This window comes from Callionymus lyra, chromosome 6, assembly GCF_982586985.1.
Source record: "Callionymus lyra chromosome 6, fCalLyr1.hap1.1, whole genome shotgun sequence".
Lineage (NCBI taxonomy): Eukaryota > Metazoa > Chordata > Actinopteri > Syngnathiformes > Callionymidae > Callionymus > Callionymus lyra.
Window position 1 is genome coordinate 8,107,890 of NC_141823.1, and position 21,145 is coordinate 8,129,034.

At 38.5% G+C, this 21,145-nt stretch overlaps 1 protein-coding gene across 2 annotated transcripts; it reads right to left on the minus strand.

Moving 5' to 3' along the window:
* Window positions 1–25: 25 nt before the first annotated feature.
* pkma (pyruvate kinase M1/2a) lies at window positions 26–18,256 on the minus strand. 2 transcript variants are annotated; one of them, XM_087793409.1, is made up of 11 exons: window positions 18,116–18,256; window positions 12,049–12,230; window positions 11,125–11,216; window positions 8,854–8,985; window positions 7,536–7,722; window positions 7,203–7,473; window positions 6,991–7,141; window positions 5,728–5,880; window positions 2,402–2,568; window positions 1,737–1,918; window positions 26–804 (listed from the first exon to the last, which is right to left on the minus strand). In XM_087793409.1, exons 2-11 carry the CDS (start codon window positions 12,200–12,202, stop codon window positions 698–700), a joined length of 1,596 nt encoding a protein of 531 aa, XP_087649535.1. In that variant the 5' UTR covers window positions 12,203–12,230; window positions 18,116–18,256; the 3' UTR covers window positions 26–697. The 2 variants fall into 2 exon arrangements, with proteins under 2 accessions (XP_087649535.1, XP_087649534.1); XM_087793408.1 differs by lacking the exon at window positions 2,402–2,568 and adding an exon at window positions 3,808–3,974.
* Between the last annotated feature and the right edge of the window lie 2,889 nt (window positions 18,257–21,145).

A 21,145-nucleotide genomic window follows, 5' to 3' on the forward strand; every position in this document is an offset into this window, starting at 1 on the left:
ACTGATTCCAAACACGAGACAAATCTTAGTTTTAGGCGTTTTTTTTTTATTGATTGAAATCCAGTCTTTCACAGCTCACTCCGTGTTTTCGCATGTAAGACGGCGACGCTCGCAGAAGACGAACAAGCGTGAAGGGGTTAAATATCCATCATGAGAAGAGGGGGGGGGCGGTAAATAACATCTCATTAAAAAGGTGCTTATTTATATATAATTTAACTCTTAAGTTTATTATAAGTGCCAGCGCGTGTAACACCTCACGACATAAATACAGCAACATCCAAAACTGACAATTCTCTGACAAAATAGCAGCAGTTTTGGACGAGAAACTCACGACAGATACTCGAGTGTAACAGGGTTTGGAGTGCGACACCGACACACACACACACACACACACACACAGAGACACACACAGCGGTCGGGGGGGCGGAGAGTCCGAGCCCTTCATGGTCACTTTGTTCGATAGTTCGGCGAGGGAGTGTGGGTTAGTTTCAGTGCCCGCGGAGGAGTGACCCCGGGTGGGTTTTCCGGCGCCGTCCGGAGTGAGCGCGGCAACGAGCGGTGACTGGATTCAAGAGAGGAATGGACTAAGAAAGTGTGGAACTAAGTTTCTGCTAAATCTGTGAGGTCAGAGGTCAGAGATGGGATGTAAGGGAGACGCAGACGACGACGACTATGAGGGGAAGACCCTCAGCAGCTTCTAGGCCACCAGGACCACACGCATGGTGTTGGTGTAGCCGGAGCCCGGACGCCAGCCGGTCAGGACGATGACCACGTCTCCGGTCTTGAAGAAGCCTCGGACCTTACCTGAGGAGCCAAGATTGATCCGTCATTTATTGCACAGGTAACTATGGAAGTAGTTTTACTACACGTGTATCGATATTTTCTTTTTCACAAAACTGTTTTGATTTTATTTTTCAGATTTACAATCATTTTACTTTTATCAAAGTTGTTTAATGGATTATATTCAGTAATGTTATTTCTTTTTTCTTTATAGACTATGAAAATACTTTTGAAATTCAAGTTAAGGCCACTAGATGGCAGCATTACGTCCACCGCAGATTAAGGAATATCCAAGCGATGACTGAGGACAAGAGGATACAGTCGACTCCAGCATTTTTAAAGATGATTTTGTTTTTTGGTTTTAGAACAAATTAAAATCAACACTTAAACCATCGTTATAGATCAAAAATAACATATATAGATAGATAATAACAATAAAATAATAAATTTCGATATATAGATCGAAAATAACATTAATCTACAAATCATCAGACGGACCGTATACGGGTGAGAAAACAATGATTTTTTTATTTTTCTTACGATAAAATATCCATTTTTTGGGTTTATAAATCAATAAAATGTGTATTAAACAAATGATTAAATATTAGATTTATATTTTATGCAAATATTTAGCATTGTTCGTTTAGTTTGGTGATTCAATTCAATTAATGTCTGCTAGATGGCTTTTAAAAAAAACAAACAATGAAATCTCGGCGATGACTGAGGACAAGAGGATACAGTGACTCCAGCACCTTTTAAAGCTGGTGCTTTTGGACATATTTTGGTTTGAAAAAGGAAATCAATAACGACTTCATCAAGAGTCATGTGGTCTGTAAATTCTGCAACACCAGAGTCAAGTACTTGACAATACTACACATATATACTTGTTACTACAGTACATCGTAGCATTGCCGCCAATTCTTCCACATGTTAAGGTCAGAGGGAGAAATACTTACCCATATCCATGGCAAAGTTCACTCGCATATCCACGTCCTCGGCCCACACGTCGTGAGCAGGTTTAGTGTAGAGCACCGGGAAGATTCCTCGGTACAGGTGGGCCTGGCGGGCCGTCTGGGCGTTACGGGTCACAGCCAGGATGGGAGCCCGGGGCCTGTACCTGGAGAGCAGGTGGGCGGACCTGCACAAGGACAAATGGGAGCTTTAGAGAGTTCTTTTAAAACTAGATCAATTACTTAAGTTTCATTATTGTGACGGAAAACGTTTATATTTCCTTGCAATTACATGGCTCTAACAGTAGGGGGAGACAGAAACAAACGTACAATACTAATGATACCAAAATAATAATGTAAATTTAGTCAAACTTGCTGGGATTTTTTAAAGGAAATTTCGTTAAAAAGGTTTAATTGTATCATTTTTATTTTTCTAAACATGTGAATAGACTTGTATCGTTAACAAAATAAAAGCTTAAAACAGTTTCATCAATCATGTGCACAAGTTTGAGACAAACCTCTAATACAACCCACTGACTTCACCCACCCTGTGTAGCACAAACGCACACAAACACACACCCGCACACACACACATACACATACACATACACACAGGAGGGTCTCTGGTGGAAACATCTTACCTGCAGAGCCAGCATCGTGTCACTTCTTACCTCCCAGTCTTGGTGAGAACAATGATGGCACTAGCGCAGCATTTGAAGGAAGACTCCACGGCGCCCACGGCCACGGCCTCGGAGGGGTCCCGGGTCAGCTGGGTGCTGCGGCGCAGCTCCTCGAACAGCTGCCTGTGGAAGGTGGCGGCCTCGGCCTCGCGGGCTATCTGACCCCCGGGAACGATTGGGAAGGACGTCGGGGGTTAAACTCAGTCATGCGCTCAAACACACTCTGCAGAAGCAGCAGCTTTCAGACCCCACCGGGACGAACGGGCGACAACGTAAAAATGAGCCTCAAGATAATGAACATTAATGTCGCTTGAACTTAATGTCATTTTCTATTCTCTCCTCTGCACTTTGGCGCCATCGCGCGGCCACGATGTGAATGACAAATTTATGGAACTGCACTTAGTTTAGTTTGAGAATATTGAATAGTTGAATTTAACATTTTAAATTTGAACCACTTATTTAAATGTAATACCTTTTAAATTAATTCAACAATTTATACATGGAATGGTTACATTTGTTGTTTAATACAGTTACTTTAACATTTTTTTGTGTCTTGTTTTTAATAACTATCTTGTTTTAATTTCCATATCCTGTTTTAAAACTGTAGACCTTTAAGATTTGTTGCCCAAATGTAAAGTGCAATAAAAATAAGATCTGTTATTATTAATGTATAATTTAATTCAATAATTGTAAATTAAAAGGTTGAATTTGTTTTCTTTTACAATAATATAATTTAAATAAATCAATGTTTTTATAAATCTTGCTAATTTTGATGGGAAAAATAAACTCTCAATTTAAATGATTTCCTTTTAAATTCAATACATAAACATTCGCACAAAAGTGCAGACAGATAATTTTGAATTTGAAAGGTTACAAGAAAAGAAGAATTGATTTTTCCATTAAATTATCTAAAGATGATAAAAAATAAATAAACTTTCAATATACTCTAACTCTTGAAAAATATATGCATTTTGTAAAGTAACTAGTTTGATGGGTATGCTCCCTGGGCTGTGTTTTTATTTTATTTATTTTTTATTTTATTAGTTTGCATTTCATATTTCTTTTCAATCTGTACTTTATACTTGAATGTACCATTTTGTTCTGAAAAAATGAAAATAAATTTTTTCCAAAAAACAAAAAACAACCTTTCAATATACAAATGATTACATTTTCAAATTAATATTCCAACAAAAAATGTCTAAAATCCCAATAAAAGTTTGAATTGTAAATCCAACCATTCAATAACGTGATAAAACTGATTTACTTCCCAACATATTTCATGTCAGTATCTTAAGCACCAGAGATGGTCTCGTCCGTCCGTCCCGGTCACCTGCCCTGCCTCTCCCTACTCTCCCTCAAACACATGTGTAGGATGGGCTGCGATCGACCAGGCCTACCTGCCAGAGCCTGTGATCACAATAATTCCAGACGCTAAGCTCTTAAAGGAGGCCTCGACGGCACCGATAGCAATGGCCTCGGCCGGGTCTTTGCAGTACGGCGTGGAGCGACGCAGGTCCTCGAACACCTGCCGGTGGAACATGGCCGCCTCGGCTTCGCGGGCGATCTGACACAATTGAAGGCGTCAAGCAAAAGAGGTTCCCACACCACGCCAGCAAAAGGGAAGGAGGTTACGAGGAGGAAAGGAGGAGAAAAGAGGGCAAGAAACACAGGATGGAAGATTGTTAGACACAAACGAAAAAGAACCACAGAAGAAGGAAGTTGAGTTCAAGTGAGACAAAGTGAGTGGGGGAGACAAACAAATCATGAGTGACAAAATATACCAGGATTCACCAATTATTATGACTTTAGACCAACCATTGCAAATCAACAAGGATTAGCTCACAGTGCACGGAGAGAAGAGTGACAACAGTGGTGAGTAGAACCAGTTAAAGAAGATGCATGTGCTGGATAGTCAAGAAATGTTGAGAAACTGAGGAAACACAGGATGATCATATTGGACTAAATTGATTTTTTTTAATCCAAATTTCACTTATCAATATCATCATTATTATTATCACTATCATTATTATCATTATGAGACACTTAAGGATGATTGACATTAGTAAGAAAATATTGGTAAAAATGTTTATATTCTTTTTGACACGATATTTAAAAGCACTTTATCAATAACTTTTTTGCTTTCCAATCAAATTTTATTTTTTATCATAGTTATCATAGTGATTGTAAAATTCACTTTTGTGTTGCAATTAAACTACAATTAAGCAGTCATTCATTACGTCTCTACAGCTTAAAGGAACAATGAAATCCCGCCGGATCTCAGCATTGACTGAGGACGAGAGGATACAGTCGACTCCAGCATCTTTTAAAGCTTATTCTTGGACATATTTTGGTTTGAAAACCAATGAAAGCAGTTACCACTTTGTCAAGAGTCATGTGGTCTGTAAATTCTGCAACACCAGAGTCAAGAACTCAACAATACTACACATATATCCTTGTTCCTACAACATTACAATACATTGTGATACGCATTGTATTGCCTGGTCTTTGCTAACATTAATCTCTACTTGACATCCATCTAATTTAAATGGATTTTCATTAGTTTACAGACATGATCGTGAGAAAAGGTATCTTGTTAGTTTTGTTCTTTTGAGCAGTGAGTCTGTTATTTGTAAAGAAGAAGCAAAACATGCAGAGAACAAGCGAGAAGGCAGGTGTTGTAGAACTGCTGAGTCACTCCAGCGTCTGCATGGAAGTGTGACGACGGTGAAAATAACTGTTTACGTCAAGAGTTCCCCCTCAAAGGAAGGGTTGAGGTTAATAGCAGCTACATAAAGATTTTTTTTTTCTTATTTCCTCTCCCTAACTCATCCTCCCTCCCCTCATAAATAGACAGAAGAGAGTATCAGCCAAACAAAACTTGAAAGATTAGTTAGTAAATCTGCTAAGAAATGTAAAGTAAGAGCAGCCAAAGAAAAACACTTTGACACAAGAAACTTAAACTTTAAGTGATACAATGACATTTATACACAGCCTACAGGGACATGGAAGAAAGTAAAAAAATAAATAAAAGGTCTCGAGTTCCATTCAAACTCGTAAAATCTCTTCCGAGATCTTTTCTTTTTTTAAACTCTTCCGAGATATTTCTAAACTCGTACAGATCGTTTTAAACTTTTTAAACTCGCCAAGATCTTCTTCAACTCGCCAAGATCTTCTTCAACTCGCCAAGATCTTCTTCAACTCCTGGAGATATTTCTTAACTCGTCAAGTTGTTTTTTTTCTTCTTCCATGTCCCTTCACGTGCTCTGTAATTTTCTATTTCACACATTTTAAAACATTTTCTATTTTAATCGACTCACCATGTGCTGTGTGCGCACGGCCTCCAGGGGGTAGTCTCCCTTTGCCGTCTCCCCGCTCAGCATGATGCAGTCAGCTCCGTCCAGCACAGCGTTGGCCACGTCGCTGCCCTCGGCGCGGGTGGGTCGCGGCTTCTTGATCATGCTCTCCAGCATCTGAGCATCGAGAGTGCACAGGATTGTTTAGAGTATAACACATATACATATACATACATATATCCATATATATAGTAGCGTGTCTGACTGACAAAGGTTAAGTTACAGTCTGTAGTCTTTAAACCATCGTAGACTGTGGTCCAAACACCACAGCAAACGCTTAAACACAGACATGCTTTTCTCATCTTGTGCTGTTCAACAACAACAGCAACCTTCACCCCGGGAAAACATAACCTAGAGTCTGTATCATGATCAAAATCTGCCGATGGTTCCTCGCACACGGTTCAGGACCAGAGGAGAGAAATCCTTCCAGACTGTTGCTCCTAAGCTTTGGAACCATCTCTGTGTTTGATGATCAACTGACTCCTTCAAGAAACATCTTAAGACACTTTTATTTGTGCAGGCTTTCCCTTGATTCCTGTGTTTCTCTCTGTGTTATCTTGACCTTTAAAGTATTTATTTTATTGAGTATTGTTTTGATTGTTTAAGCGCTTTGTGACCCGGGTCTAGAAAAGTGCTCTATAAATTCAAAATTACTTAATTAATAAAATAAATTGTTTGTTTTGTAAAATTGAAGAAAACAACCTTACAGACGAGGGTGGGGACACAGCGTGATCAGAGGAGCTGCAAAATATATTTCATGGGATAAGTTACCATTTAGAATGTTGTCAAAATGGTGTAGGTTTTTGAAAGTGTATAAACTAAGTGGAAAATGTCAATAACTGAACTAATGAGTTTGGGAAAGTTTTATAAAGAGTGCCATAAACCAAATCTGCGTTTAATACCTGATTTGCAGAGGGTTTCAGAACCTAAACCCCCACAATAAACGAGGGACCACTGTATTTCAGGTTGTGCTTAACGACCTTGTACAGATTTTATGTGGTACCAAGTGACTTTTCTGACAGTTTTTTTAATTGCTTAAAGTGACTTGTGATCTGGGGCCAATATTATGAATAAAGTAAAAAAAAAACAACTAACATTTATTTAAAGAAAAACAGCTGAAAAAGAGCATCACCAAAACAAGTGATAAAAGTGGGAGAATTTAATTTGAGATGCAGTTTTTCAAACGCCAAAACGAGGCGAACAGTGGCAGAGAGAAGGATGTCTGACCTGAGTGGCGCACGTGATGGGCTTGCCAGCTCTGTTGCAGCGACCGATCATCATCTTCTGGGCGACGAAGACCTTCTCAGTGGGGATCTCGATACCCAGGTCACCACGGGCCACCATGATGCCGTCGCTGGCCTCCATGATCTCATCAAACCTGCTCACAGGAGCGTCACGACCAGCAGAAGGTTCCAGATGTGAGGGAGGACCACCCTTACCTGCGCACTCCCTCGTGGTTCTCCAGCTTGCTGATGATCTTGATGTTCTTGCCCTTCTCTCCCAGCACCGCTCTGACGGCGTGGACGTCCGCGGCCTTACGGATGAAGGAGGCGAAGACCATGTCCACTCCTTGCTCCACGCCGAACGTCAAGTCCTGGATGTCCTTCTCCGAGACGGCCGGCAGGTCGACGGCGGCGCCGGGGAGGTTCACGCCCTTCTTGCTGCCCAGTGTTCCACCGTTCTCGATCTCACAGGTGAGGTAGTCAGAGCCTGCAGGTGACGCGCCAGAAGGTAAATGATGGAAGTGTTTCCGGCGTTTGACTTTGACTCACCGATTTCTTTGACCTGCAGGGAGATGAGGCCGTCGTCGATGTAGATCTTGCTGCCGATTTCCACCACCTTGGTGATGTTCTTGTAGTCCAGCCAGAGGGTGTCTTCGCTGCAGTTGTCCTGGTAGGAATCATCTAAAGTGATCTTGATCATGTTGCCTTTCTTCAGCTCCACCTCGGCCGTGCCGCTCTGTCAGGGGGAAACAACAGATCAACATCTGACAAACATGTCAATCAATAAGAGTCAACGTCTAAAAAGAAAAAAATCAAGACGAGGATCAAAGACTGGTGATGAATGACTTATAAGTACAACAATTTTATTCATTCATAAACTTATACAGGACTTAAAATGTTCATAGTTATAAAATATAATACCGTACTATAAAATATATTTATAGTGCGGTGTTGTAGCATTAACCCTGCGAGCTATTACTATTGAGCTTGGCGGACTAATACTTTGGCGGTGCGGCTTCGTAGCTTCAACATTTTGTCAGATATTTGAGCTCTGTGATCCACATTAAAATAATTACAAGATCGGAAAGTAAAGCAACATAAAGCTAAGAAGGCGGATTGTCGTTTTTTGGAGAATATTTATATGGACTTTAAATGTGTGTAATTAAGTTCTGTAATTTACCTGTTATATTTGTTTATGATTTAGTCCCATAGTTTAGATAGATAGATGTATAGAACTATCTATCTAAACTATAGGACTAAATCATAAACAAACATAACCGGTAAATAACCTTCAATAATAATTATTTTCTTCGGATAACAACTGGAAGAGATTTGCTGTAATGGGAATTATTTGAATGCAAGTAGAACTCTCTTGGTAGCCTCGAATACACATGTAGAATACAATTTTTATCTATCTTATCTATTTGATACATGTTGACCAAATTAATTAAAACAAAAGTTTAAGTTATAGAAGTTATAGAAGTGTTAGAAGTTATTCCAAATCCCTTTAGTAAACACCCTTTCCATTGACTGTACCAGACAGAGATTGTTAGGTGTTTTCCCACAGACCCACTAGAATAGAGACTCTGCCTTCTAGAGAATTCCATTGCGATAAAAACCTTTTTCTAGGTTAGTTAGTGCATAATAATCAGAATTCTTTATAATCCCATTATTAGTGGAGGAAGTGCACTCATTTGGAAGTTATTTTGATATAGTGTGCAACATCAAACATTAGAAAGTAACATATTTAACATAAATACTAAAATAATATTTTATTTGTGGCTCAATTTCTAGACATGCCTCTTTAAATGTATTAACATGAATAAATAACTGCTTGATAGTCAGACATTTCACAATCACAACTTACTCCCGCGATGAGTCCGGTTCGGATCTCTGGGCCCTTGGTGTCCAGTGCAACTCCAATGGGTCGGTACTGGATGCTGCCGGGCTCGAAGCTCTCGCAGGCCTCGCGCACGTTCTTGATGGTGGCTTCATGGTACTGTTGTGAAGGGAAGAAGTAGGTCAGGTTTTAGAATCGGAATTAAAAACTTGCTTGTCAGGTATAGCTTGATTTTTCCCATTGTCATATTTCCAAGTAACAATATTTGAAGATCAAGATCAATATTTTTTTGACTGATTTCAGTCAAGACAGAAATTGATGCAAATTATTTCCACCAACTATAAACATTTTAAAAACAGCAGCCATGATAAGCGTGCAGACAGAAGTAGCCTCTGGTCGCTCAGCATGTTGGTCAGACAGGGCTAAAGTCATTAGCTTCACTTAACTTCTTAGTGAAAGCTCTTCCCAAAAAAGTTTGTACTAAAACAATTCAAGGACAATTCATTTTGGCAAAGAGCTGAATGAGAGACACCAGGGAGCCAGCAAGCCGCTTTAGTCTGCTTCAGACATTCATAGTTCAAGAAGAGAATGTCCTAAGACCTCATTCAAATAGTTAAACTGAGATGAAAAACCTTCTAAAGACTGAGCAAAGGTAACTGCACTGCGTACTGTGTGATACGTCCAAATATCGGATACTTTCTTCATTGTTATCCTTTAATATCAGTCCCAAATATTTACAATTTTTTTCTGATTGAACCTAGTGATACGATTCGCATCACGCTAGAGAGGCAATAGTGATACTGTAGTAACAAGGATCTATGTGTAGTATTGTCGAGTACTTGACTCTGGTGTTGCAGAATTTACAGACCACATGACTCTTTACGAAGTCGTAACTGATTTCATTTGTTTTCAAACCAATATATGTACAAACATCAGCTTTAAAAGGTGCTGGAACCGAATGTATCCTCTCGTCCTCAGTCACCGTAGCTGAAGGAACAATGAAATCCCGGGGTATTCCAGGAGGATGTACATTTTTTTGTAAATAAAACAAACATACACACATTGATGTTGAAAATGTAAACAGAACCTTGAAAAAGATATATCGCGATATATCAGCAATATTTTCTTACATCATTACATTTACTCACTTAATCCCTATAGAGGCAGTAAAGCGACATCGAGACTTCTAAAACATATTTTAAATATACTTTAGCATCTCTTGTTGCGTTAAACAATAAAGAAATGTAACATTTAATCCATCAGAGTCAACTTCAATCTGGCTGTTTACAAGCACTTCTCCATTTAAATAAATGTATTTTAATTCCTTCTTCTGCAGGGAAATTAAATGATTATTTTTATGACTGAAGCCACAAAGGAGCAGATGCAAGCTTGAGGCCAAATAATTCTGCGTGCGGGAGTAGACCTGCAGTTATACAAGCTTGAAAAACCTGTTTGCAGTTTGTTGTTCTCTCGTCCTGATGTCACTCATAAACGGTGACGGTGAAAATAAAACTCATAAGTCTATATAGTCGACCTATCTTTGAACCCAAACCTCATCTGACCTGATCGTAGCGAAGCAAAACACAGTTGTTAAGGGTTGGTTTGATGAGTGCTCACCTGTTATACCGCTTTACAAGTTCATAAAATCAATTCTATAAATGATTTGAAAGGTATATCTGTTCTCATGGCAACGGGAATCTGCACTTGTGCTGAAGATCACGGTGACATCTACAATACGAGCCGGTTTAATGACCCGATGAGTCTAATTTGGTTCTTATCTTTTACAACTGCTGCTGATGTGGATGAGTCAAGAGCAAACTGAGTTGAACTGTGACACAGAAATGGCATTTACAGTAAATTGACTACACTGTCCTGAACAAAGCCTCAAATCACAGCAGACAGAGACATGTTTAATGTTTGAGGAACCAGTAAGAATCCTTCATTTTTTGGTGGCGATTGGGAAAAAAAAGAAAAGGTTTTTGTGGTTTAATTAAAATCAGAAATTAAGTTTTTTTTTCTATTAGAGTTAAAAGGTTATGAGTCTTGAGATGATGTCTTTTTTCTGTATTGACCAAAAGTCAATTCATAAATTCTTACTAGACTTTATCTTAGCGTCTGTGAACTCTCAAACCTGACATTGCACAGTCTGTCAATCTTGCAGCACAATTGTTCTCACTGTTGAATCCAGGCAGAACAAATATTGCCGACAAAGTCAACAGGCTTCTCAGGCGTTTCACAGATAAGTCACATTTAATCAGTCGAACGTGACTCGATGCTTCTATTGTGTGGAAGTCTCACCTCGTGTGTTCCGTGAGAGAAGTTGAGGCGAGCGATGTTCATTCCAGACTTGATCATCTCCTGCAGAGTTTCCACAGAGCGAGAGGCCGGACCTAAAATAAAATATAAAGAATTTTAAAATGATTTCAAACCTTGATGAAGTGAAAAACATTCCTGGTTTACAGTTGGGCTTTTCGAGAATGTTAGAGCAAAATAATGTTGCTTTTTGACCAGAACAAAACTTTTACAATTTTTTTTTTTTTCCTGCTCATTCATGGATCCAATTCAACATATTTGCAGCAAGAACCCTGAATAGAAGAAAGAAAAATATCCCTTCATTAAAATTAATACAATAACTAGTAGGGTTTTTAGAAAATATCAATATGGGGATACACTTTTTTTTTTTTAAATTAAGCTCTTAAATGGTTAACGGTTCAATAAAGTATTTAAAGTAAATGATTTCCATTTTCTTTATTTAAAATGAGCATTCAAATATTAAGAGCATTTGTTCATTTTTGTGTTAATTAAACTTCCAGCCACTAAATGGCAGCAGTCATGACGTCCTCCGCAGCTATAGGAACAATACAATTCTGCGAGATCTTTGCGATGACTCAGGACGAGAGGATACAGTCGACTCCAGCAGCTTTTAAAGCTGGATATTTTGGTTTCAAAACAAATTCCGCATCACCAGAGTCAAGTAATCTGGATGCACTGCTGTCCCTGTTTTGAATCGCCAGATTCTTGCCAATACAAACCCTAATAAGTAGTTAAATGTGTTACGCTTAACCCTGCATTAATATTTAACATAGTCACAGGCAAAACAAACACAGTTTCGGATTCTTTTCCAATTCCAAATCAAAAAAGTGAGTCAACGAAATGGCTCTTGGCAGGCTTTTCTAGAGTCAAATAAATGAATATAAAGAGTTTAGGAACGCTAAAGTCTACCGATGGTGCAGATGATTCCAGTGTTGCGGGCGGTGGTGGGCTCGGAGTCGATGTCCAGCAGGCACAGGTGCTCCAGGAAGGTGTCGGCCATGGCGGCGTTGAGCTGCTGCGTCTGGATGAAGGCGGAGCCCATGTCGATGTTTTTCTGAGGCATGGTGATCACTGGAGAATGTGGAGAAGTTCTGGGGAGGAAAAAAAAGGACATGAACAGTTGCTTAATAGGGCAATTTAGTAGGATTAAAAACAACTATAAGAGCCATACATTATTCAAACAAAAACATTTTTTATGCTATTATGAATCTTTAATATCATTAAATAAAGAAGAGATCATCACTTGGCTATAAGATGTAGCAACAGAGCTGTAAACGTTGGCCATGTGGACAGTATTCTGTACAGCGTGTTCTGGCACGTTTGGCTGAGTCATCCCCAGCACAGTGTTGCAGTCACGACACCAGCTCAGGATTCCCATCACGATCCAGAGAATCCACGTCGTGCATCGCTGCATGGATTTAGAGGCTCCGGTCCAGACGTGTCCCGACAACGGTAGTTTTAAAAGAACCAAACGCTTGTTAATACCGACTATGCGGTGACTTGCATTATCACATTGCAACACACTAACCAAACACACTCTTTTGTCACATGAGAAAAGGGGGAACCTTCCTTCGGTTTCAGCACCAGGACACACTTTGTTTTTTCCCCCCTTTGTGAAAGAACGTTCTTGTTGTGCAACTGGTGTCGCAGTAAACCTTGATATTGCAAACGTCTTATCACGTTTCGTGCCTTTAGTTAACACCAGTAGTGAGGAGCCAAACGTTGTCATTAAATGGGTTTTCTTTTTAATTTGCAACATCTGAGGAATCTGCACCACTCATGACTTAAAGTAGAAATAATTAACTTTCCTTCAGTGAGGTTTATGCTGGACTGACTCGTAGTAAAATAAAAAAGTGCCATGCCTATAGACTCAAACAGCAACAGGATGCCGGTCCCTGGAGGAAATGACTCAGCTCTTCACCGACAACCATTAAATCAAACCAGTTCAAACACACATCCAAACTGTTTTTGTCGGGGCGGTAGAATTAAAATGATGAAGGTTCGGGAAAGACACTCAGAGTTAGTATTAAAGTAATTTAAATTTATAGAGCGCTTTGCCAGACCAGGGTCGCAAAGTGCTTAAACAATCAAAACAATACTTCATAAAATAAATACTTAAAAAGGTCAAGATAACACGCAGACAACCACAGGAGTCTCAGAATATCAAGGAAAAGCCTGCACAAATAAAAATGTCTTGAATGACTGCTGGGCTACTTTTCCTACGATACAGTATCAATGCTTAACAGGATTGTATAATTTATTTTTATTTGAGGCGTTCAAATCATATTTGGTGTTCCTTTTTGTTTTGCAATAACACTTCTGGTCGCTAGATGGCAGCAGTCGTCATTACGTCTTCCGCAGCTACAGGAACAACTCAATCTTGCAAGATCCCAGCAATGACTGAGGATGAGAGGATACAGTGGACACTTGCATATCTTAAAGCTGAAATATTTTGGTTTCATACAAATGAAAACAGTTACGACTTCGTCAAGAGTCATGTGGTCTGTAAATTCTGCAACACCAGAGTCAAGTACTCGACAATACTACAAATATATACGCGTTACTACAGTATCACAATATAACATATTGTTGCGTCTATGTGTGATACATAATACACATCTTTATTTGAATCAGTTGTAATTTTGTTGCCCTGTTTTTGGATTGTATTCTTTCAAATATATAATATATATATATATATATATACACACACATATACACACACACAGTGCACTTTTGTTAGGGGTACAAAAGAAGAATTTCATGGTACCTATGACAATGAACGCTTTGAATTGAATTTCTCGTTTGAGAAATTGCTTTTTATCTTGATGAAAAATGTCAGAAAAATGTAAAAATAAAAAATAATGTAACGTTGTCCAATAGGGCTGTATCAGCACTTATATTTATTAACAAACATCAGGTGATTAACCTCCCTCCCATAAAAACATCAACATTTTACATGATGATATCACAAAAAAGCATGAAAATGTGTTTTTTTTTCTCCATGTAGGGACAATACAATCTCATGTCAGTACACACTGTGATCCAGCAGTTGTGGTGCGTCAGCCTCACTTTTTCTCTGGAAAATATGTGGCATATGTATCAACCTGGTGGGAATCCCTCGCACTACCAACACACCAATCCACCGCCGGCATCGAGGCTGCGGACTGATGATGTAACAGCTCGGTCAGTGGATCAGAGTCTGTACGTGAGCTCGGTCACATCCCGCCTCAGCCAGTCTAGATGCAGCGAGTGAGTGGGCTGAGCTGATGCCAGCGTCTGCAGGAGAATAGCAAGGAATCGCAGGTGCTTTTCAAAAGGCATTAGTCCTGATCTTAGAAGTAAATACAGTCAATTGTTGAACTTCATAATTAAAATTAATGTTCCAGTTAATAACTTCATAATTAAACGTCATGTTCTAGTTAATAACTTGATATGCGCCAGATAAGTCATTATTTAATCAGGGTTAATTAAAAAGGTAAAAATAAATCAAGCGTGCCCGCCAAGTATTAATACAGTATTTTCTGCTGATCACAAGTCATGATTCAGAAAGTTGCTCAAATAACTGTCCTCCCGGTCAAATAATGATCAGCAACATAGACTTTATAAAATATGGAAAGAAGATCTGTGATGTCTCAAGTTTCTTACTCAACCACATACCTGAAGCTGATCCACGGTCACGGACATCTTTGGGGCGTGTTGAATTAATTAATTATTAAATTATTATTAAATTATTATTATTATCACTGGGTGGTGAAACTGAGCCAATTTAGTCGAGGCTACTGCAGCTAATACTCGCCCACTTGTCAGTCAATTCAACAACTTCCATTATTTTGCAAAGTCAGGAAAACCGATAATATACGTGAAATATATTCAAAATTAAAAAAGTTAGTAAACCATTTTCTCTTAGTAGAGTGTGCACCGCAAGTGAAATCACCGTTTAACATAAGTTAAGCAAACCAGGTGGCAAATGTGTGTTTTAAACCTGTAAAAGTCTGTTTTTTGGGCTTGATGTCTGCCTGACTCCCGCTCGCCACCGTGACTCCTTCTCCACCCTCTTAAGACCAGTGTCGTTCACAGCTCGACCTCTGTGGCTAGCAAAAGCCACCGTGACCGTGACACACATGCAGAGCTAACTTTAGAGCTAATAATCCCTACCGATCCTCACCGAACACACTCTCCACTCGCCGACACTTCCTGTCGGCACTAGAGACCGACCTTTTCCCCTCTTATCGGGTCAACACCGTGATCGGGTAAACACTGCGTGTGCTGGAGCTGCTGTCAAGGTGACATGACACACAGTATCATCATCATCATAGTGACCGAGACTGCTCCTAGATTGAAGCTCAGACTCGCTCAAAGGCAACGTTTAAACCGCACATACCCCCAAAAAATATTCCTGCTGGTCCTCTTTGGCACGAACAGACAGGTCAGTGACCTCCTGAGCAGCCTCAGCGTGCTACAGTCTCCGCCGCAACAGCTGATAACGGTCGTGAAAGCGTGACCGACCGCATGCGTGTGCATTCTCATGCACGACCTCCGAGAGTCCTGGCGTAAATCCGCTCCACGGTGATGCAGCACCGACTCGACATGGGCTCGACACACGAATGGTCGATGCCATCTCTGGTCATGCTACACCGCAGGTCTAACGGCACGAGGGGCTATTAATAACTCAAGACCGTTTGTAGGATAGAAACCGAGTCGTCACGGAGCGGTTCACACGTCCAGGTTCATAACATGGGTCGCAAATAGTACATAGGTGATGAAAATAGAGTACCTTAAAATTAGGTTGTTCAAGAATCTCATTGTTCACGGTAGAACTATTTATTTTAACAGTTTTATGACATCCTTGTTTTGCCTTCAGGGCTGGGTATCGAACTTCGGTTCGTTTTTGTGGCACCGACCGAAATTCCTTGGTAGAACATGGTAGTATCGAAACACGCTTCTTCTTTTGGTGCCAAGTTTCAGTTCCATCATGTGATTGAATCTTGATAACATGTGGATTTTATCAAAACAAAAATGACTTAAAAAAACAGTAAACACACTTAATCCGTCACTTTACATGAATAGTTTTTTCTGCCAAAAAAAAGGTGTGGAATTTAAAACGAAGCTAAGGTTCACACTGTATGAAATATTATTTTCTTTCTGTTGGAAATTCTGTTAGAATATCTTATAATAAGGTAAGGTAGAACTTTATTGATCCCTCAGGAGGTCGTCTTCGGGAAATTGTTTTTTTCCCAATAGCCACAGCAAATACAGAAATTTTTCATTAAAAAAACAAATCAAAATATATATATATATATATATATAAATAAATATCGAAAACACGTTTTCTTACCGTTGTCGAAGTGAAGGCATCAGTATCATTACTGGTAAACATTTTTCGTTCGATTTGCCTTATACTGTTCATTCAATCTTCTTTTTCTTGATTCCCATTTCTAATTCACCTAAAACCAAGTTGAATAAATGCCAGTTTTCCTTTTTTAACAGAATTCCTCACTGAGTCTCTTCGAGCCAGGAATGGTCTCGGACATTCCCCCAGAACTACAACCGAAGGACTTAAGGTCAGCAGGTCAGAGGTTGCGACTATTTCAGTCTGAAAATATTCGGCGGTTGCGTTTACAAAACATTGCAGTGACTGGTCCGTCTCAAAGTGCTTAATTGAATTTAGTCTCATTAACCATTTAGACAGACAAACAGACATTCTTGTCAAACCCAAATCCTTTTATTCAGTAATAAGCTTCTTTTTTTGTCCCCTAGTGAACTTGATAATACCACAACAACTACTTTTCATTAATAAACACACATTCTATCAATTTAATAATTGTTAGACCCATATAAAAGTACTCATTTATGTCAATAGGAATGAGAGAACAAGAAGCAATTTTATTTTGATTTCTTTTACACAATCCATTCCACTGACAAATTTGCAATCCTATTTGCTGTGGAAAAAGACTAAAAAGACATCTTTTTCTTCATTTTTGCAGCCCAATTTAAGTATTGGTAAAACAATTACTAGAGGGATTTAGATACATTCAACCCCTTTTGAAATACGACAGTAATTTGATATATATCCATTTTAAATCATTGAAATACGAGCCAGATGATGACTTAAATATAGGTGCACGTGCTCTGGTGTCTATAACTACTAGACACACCTACTTCTCAGTGTATTTGGTGTCAACAGTGGTTTGACTTTCACTGTGACACCACTGCAGCAACACTGCAGCAAAGCCACACACGCATGAATAAAACACATTTGTTGAATTAAAACGACGAATAACGTTTTAACAACAGCGACAAATGTGCCTGAATGGACTGACAAACGTCAGGAATTCTACGGAGAAAAAAAGGGCGAAGGTTTGATCCACTGACAGGATTAAAAAGAACATGTAGTTTTATTTTAAAGTTCTATCATCTGTCGCTGCAGGAGACGCGCAGGCGATCACGTCTCATCACTGCGTCACATTTTACTGGGCTCTTGACATGACGTGCGAACGCGCCAATCAGAGGCCGAGAATCCGCAGGAGCCACACCCACCTCATGCCGCACCCGGAAGTGAATCTTCCACACTCACTAATTTTTAAAGCACATCTTTTAATTTTAAATGTTTATATATTTTTTGCGTTTAATCGCGTCACGGTGCGAAGATACACTTTTGACGACGACTTTTTATTTTTTTGTTTTTTTTAAAGGCCCAAACACGCCTGCGTCTTTTTTTTTTAAAAACCCGCTTGTCTCACATCTGATCTGATGTTTTTATCATATTTACGTGTAACTGGTGATAAAAATACAAGTTTATAAGTATTTTTGTTCGGGTTTTAATCGAGCGATGACGTCAAAACACGAGTTATTCCGAAGCCAGCGTCAGCTCTGGAGATGTTTCCCACGGATCGAGTCAGATGAAGAAGGTGGAACCGGATAAATAAAACGTGTTCAAAGATCTTTAAATAAAAGTTAACGTTTCTCTGGAGCTTACCTTGAATCGACGGGATGTTGAGACTGATGTCACTGACGCTACAACACCGAGAGCAGCTCAAGGTGATCCCTATAGCCTCCGCGGAACTACTTTGTGAGGATGCTGAGATGTATCCATCCGAGCACGTTATCCGGATGTCTGTCAAAATTCAACCACGAATCGATTCGATGTCACGACTATACGATCAATATCGCAACTGGTGAGTTTGTAGGAGTTTTTTTGTCGTTGTTTCGTTGAGAAAAGAAGGGGTAAACTAAGGGGCAAACGCGGATGGATACTCGAACGGAGGAAGCGTTGGCGGTGCTGCGCAAAGTTCGCCAGCCAATCAGAGAGCGATAATGCATCAAAAGAGAGAGAGCTCGACATGTGACCGTGAAGCAAGTTTCCTTTGGTACGAAAGATAAAATGTTCTTTTTTATCAAAATACTTTCCTGAGTAAAGTCACCTCAAGGTCATGAAGCTTTTTTCTAGTTACCATTTAAGATGAGAAATACGTGTTTTTAGTAAGTGGCTACTTTACAAAATTATTTTTTAGCACGAGTTTGTTCTTGGTTTTTCTACTAAATAAAGTTTTAGTTATACTTTAAAAATGATCATTTTTAAGAGCGTCCACAAAAAACATGGCGCTTAAATGTTTTGGTTTTTAGTTTCTGCTACCATCTAGTGTTGGGAAATGATAAACACAATTCTGTTTTCAAGTCTAAACAAAATTCCTTTTCTCAAAGTTCACATGAGAAAAATTCCATGTAACTAAACTGTTCGATTATTTATAATTATTTGGGATTTATGTTCCAAACATTTATAAAGAGCTTACAAGAATATAATTTCCCATGTTTTTACCACATAACAAATAGTAAAACAAACTTAATAGTTGACAAAAAGCTTTATTTTCATGTTCAGCTAGTTTTGAAGTGTTAATAAACAAAATGTCGTGTATTTTTACTGTAGAAAATGAAATAATTGTCAATTTAGTATAGTGTATTGATGTCACTGTTAATCAAGTACAATATATATTAATTCTTGCAGTAAATCCAGTCAATCTTTGAGTGATACACAACATGGGTGTGTATAATTTAATTAAATGACAGCCATGATCTGGAACCGTGCCATATATTGTAAAATATGTGTTTGGTTTTACATTTAGAAAGAGAGCATTGCTCAAGTTTCTTTCTCTCAGCAATAGTGTGTGTTTACATAGGCTGTGAAACTCCAGTCGAGATAGATTAAAAAAGCTCTGGTGTAGAAAACGGGAATGTTTGTCTGATGATTCTCTGGATTAGTTTGTATGGAACTAGAAACGTAACAATTCTCTTACCTGTTTGCAGCTGAGCTTCCACTTCCCATGTTTCTATATGTGCTGTGGCTACGAGCTTCTTCATGGCGCTGCTGGTTTTCACCAAACCCTGAGGCCAATAGTTCCACCTGATGGTTGTGAGGGACAGATCTGTCGTCCACTCGTCCCGTCGTGTTGTCGATCCATCCGCCTGTCACTCAGTATTAGCGTGTGATAATACCTGAAGGTGAGAGACTGCTTCCTAAATGTTAATCTTATTTTAGGAAATTAAATCTGAACACTTTGTTCGATTGTAAAGATAACTATTATTTAATATTTATCTATTCTTGCAGTCAAAGGATATCAAGTTGTCAAAGCAATTATTGACCAAAGCCATCTTTTTAATTGTAATGCACATTGTGCCTTTAAATAAACTGAATCTGAATAAAACAAAAACGTTTGACAAGGAAATACACACACACACACACACACACACACACACACACACACACACACACACACACACACACACACACACACACACACACACACACACACACACACAAAAATATATATATATTTTATTTTATTTCCACATTGATTAATTAATTCCTATTTACTTGCTTTCTTACTACCTTTGAATTAAAACATTACTGTAATTTTCTATTATTGTAATACTTCTGGAAACCCTAACACATTTGTTAATGAGGAACAAACTCGTTCAATTAATTTATATAATTTCTTATCACGTGTTGATCAATTTCTGTCCATTATTCATATTCATCTTTTGATACAAATACAGTTATGTTAACACATTAATATCCTAATTAAAACACAAACACCTTTTGGATTGTTGAATAATAGACCTGCTACTTTTGAAACAAATATTTTTGGGTTGAAAAATCAAGTTGTATTTAAACAGGAAATAACACATATGATCATATTCCTTTTTTATATATTTACTCCAACTATTCACATAAATGTATATATATATATACAGTATATATATATATACTTTTCCAAGGTAAATTGACGTATTTTTCTTTCTATTTTGTCAATTTATCGATTATTCATTTCATTTGTTTATTATTGATCGTTTTATAGGTTTGATTATTATTATGAAATAAGTTTGGTATAATTGTGTATGTTTTTTTTTCAGCCATTTAAAAATAACAATATATATATAAATGTATATATAAATGTATATATATATATATATATATATATATATATATATATATATTATTGTCTTGACATGATGAAGTTCTATGTGAAGATAACGTCTCTATAATTAATTACAAAAGTCTATCCTCGCTCTTCATTGTCTCCTGACAATCCGTCTCTTTTGTAATCTGTTCATTCTTCGGGTCACAGTCCATAAATAGAGGCTTGAGTTAATGAGGGTCGGAGACAGATTATCTCCTCGTGGCCATTGTCTCATCCGAAGACTCCAGAGGTTCAGTGTTTTTAACTACCTTTTTAGAAAAGATAGATTTATTCCAATGACAAGTATTTGTGTATTTAAAAAAACAAAAAACATGTTTATTCTTTGGTTTAAAAAAAATGACCCTCAGGTCGTGCTCGACACGGTCCACTGGACACACACTACAGGAGGATGAAAACACACATCCATTTTTTCCTCTGTTTTTTGTTTTTCTTTCTCACTCCTTTTTTTTTCTCAGCAGTGCAGTCAGCTGCGGGTCACGTGACCGAGCCTGTCTCTCTCTCGCTCTCCCTCTCTCTCTCTCTCCACTGCG

Excerpts from the sequence above, each read along its gene's own strand:
- pkma (XM_087793409.1), bottom strand. The coding sequence starts at position 12,202 with ATGCCTCAGAAAAACATCGACATGGGCTCCGCCTTCATCCAGACGCAG. Across the intron at positions 11,217-12,048 it reads TGGAATCATCTGCACCATCG|GTCCGGCCTCTCGCTCTGTG; the intron begins GTAGACTTTAGC and ends ATTTTATTTTAG. Across the intron at positions 7,474-7,535 it reads CCTGCAGGTCAAAGAAATCG|GCTCTGACTACCTCACCTGT; the intron begins GTGAGTCAAAGT and ends CGTCACCTGCAG.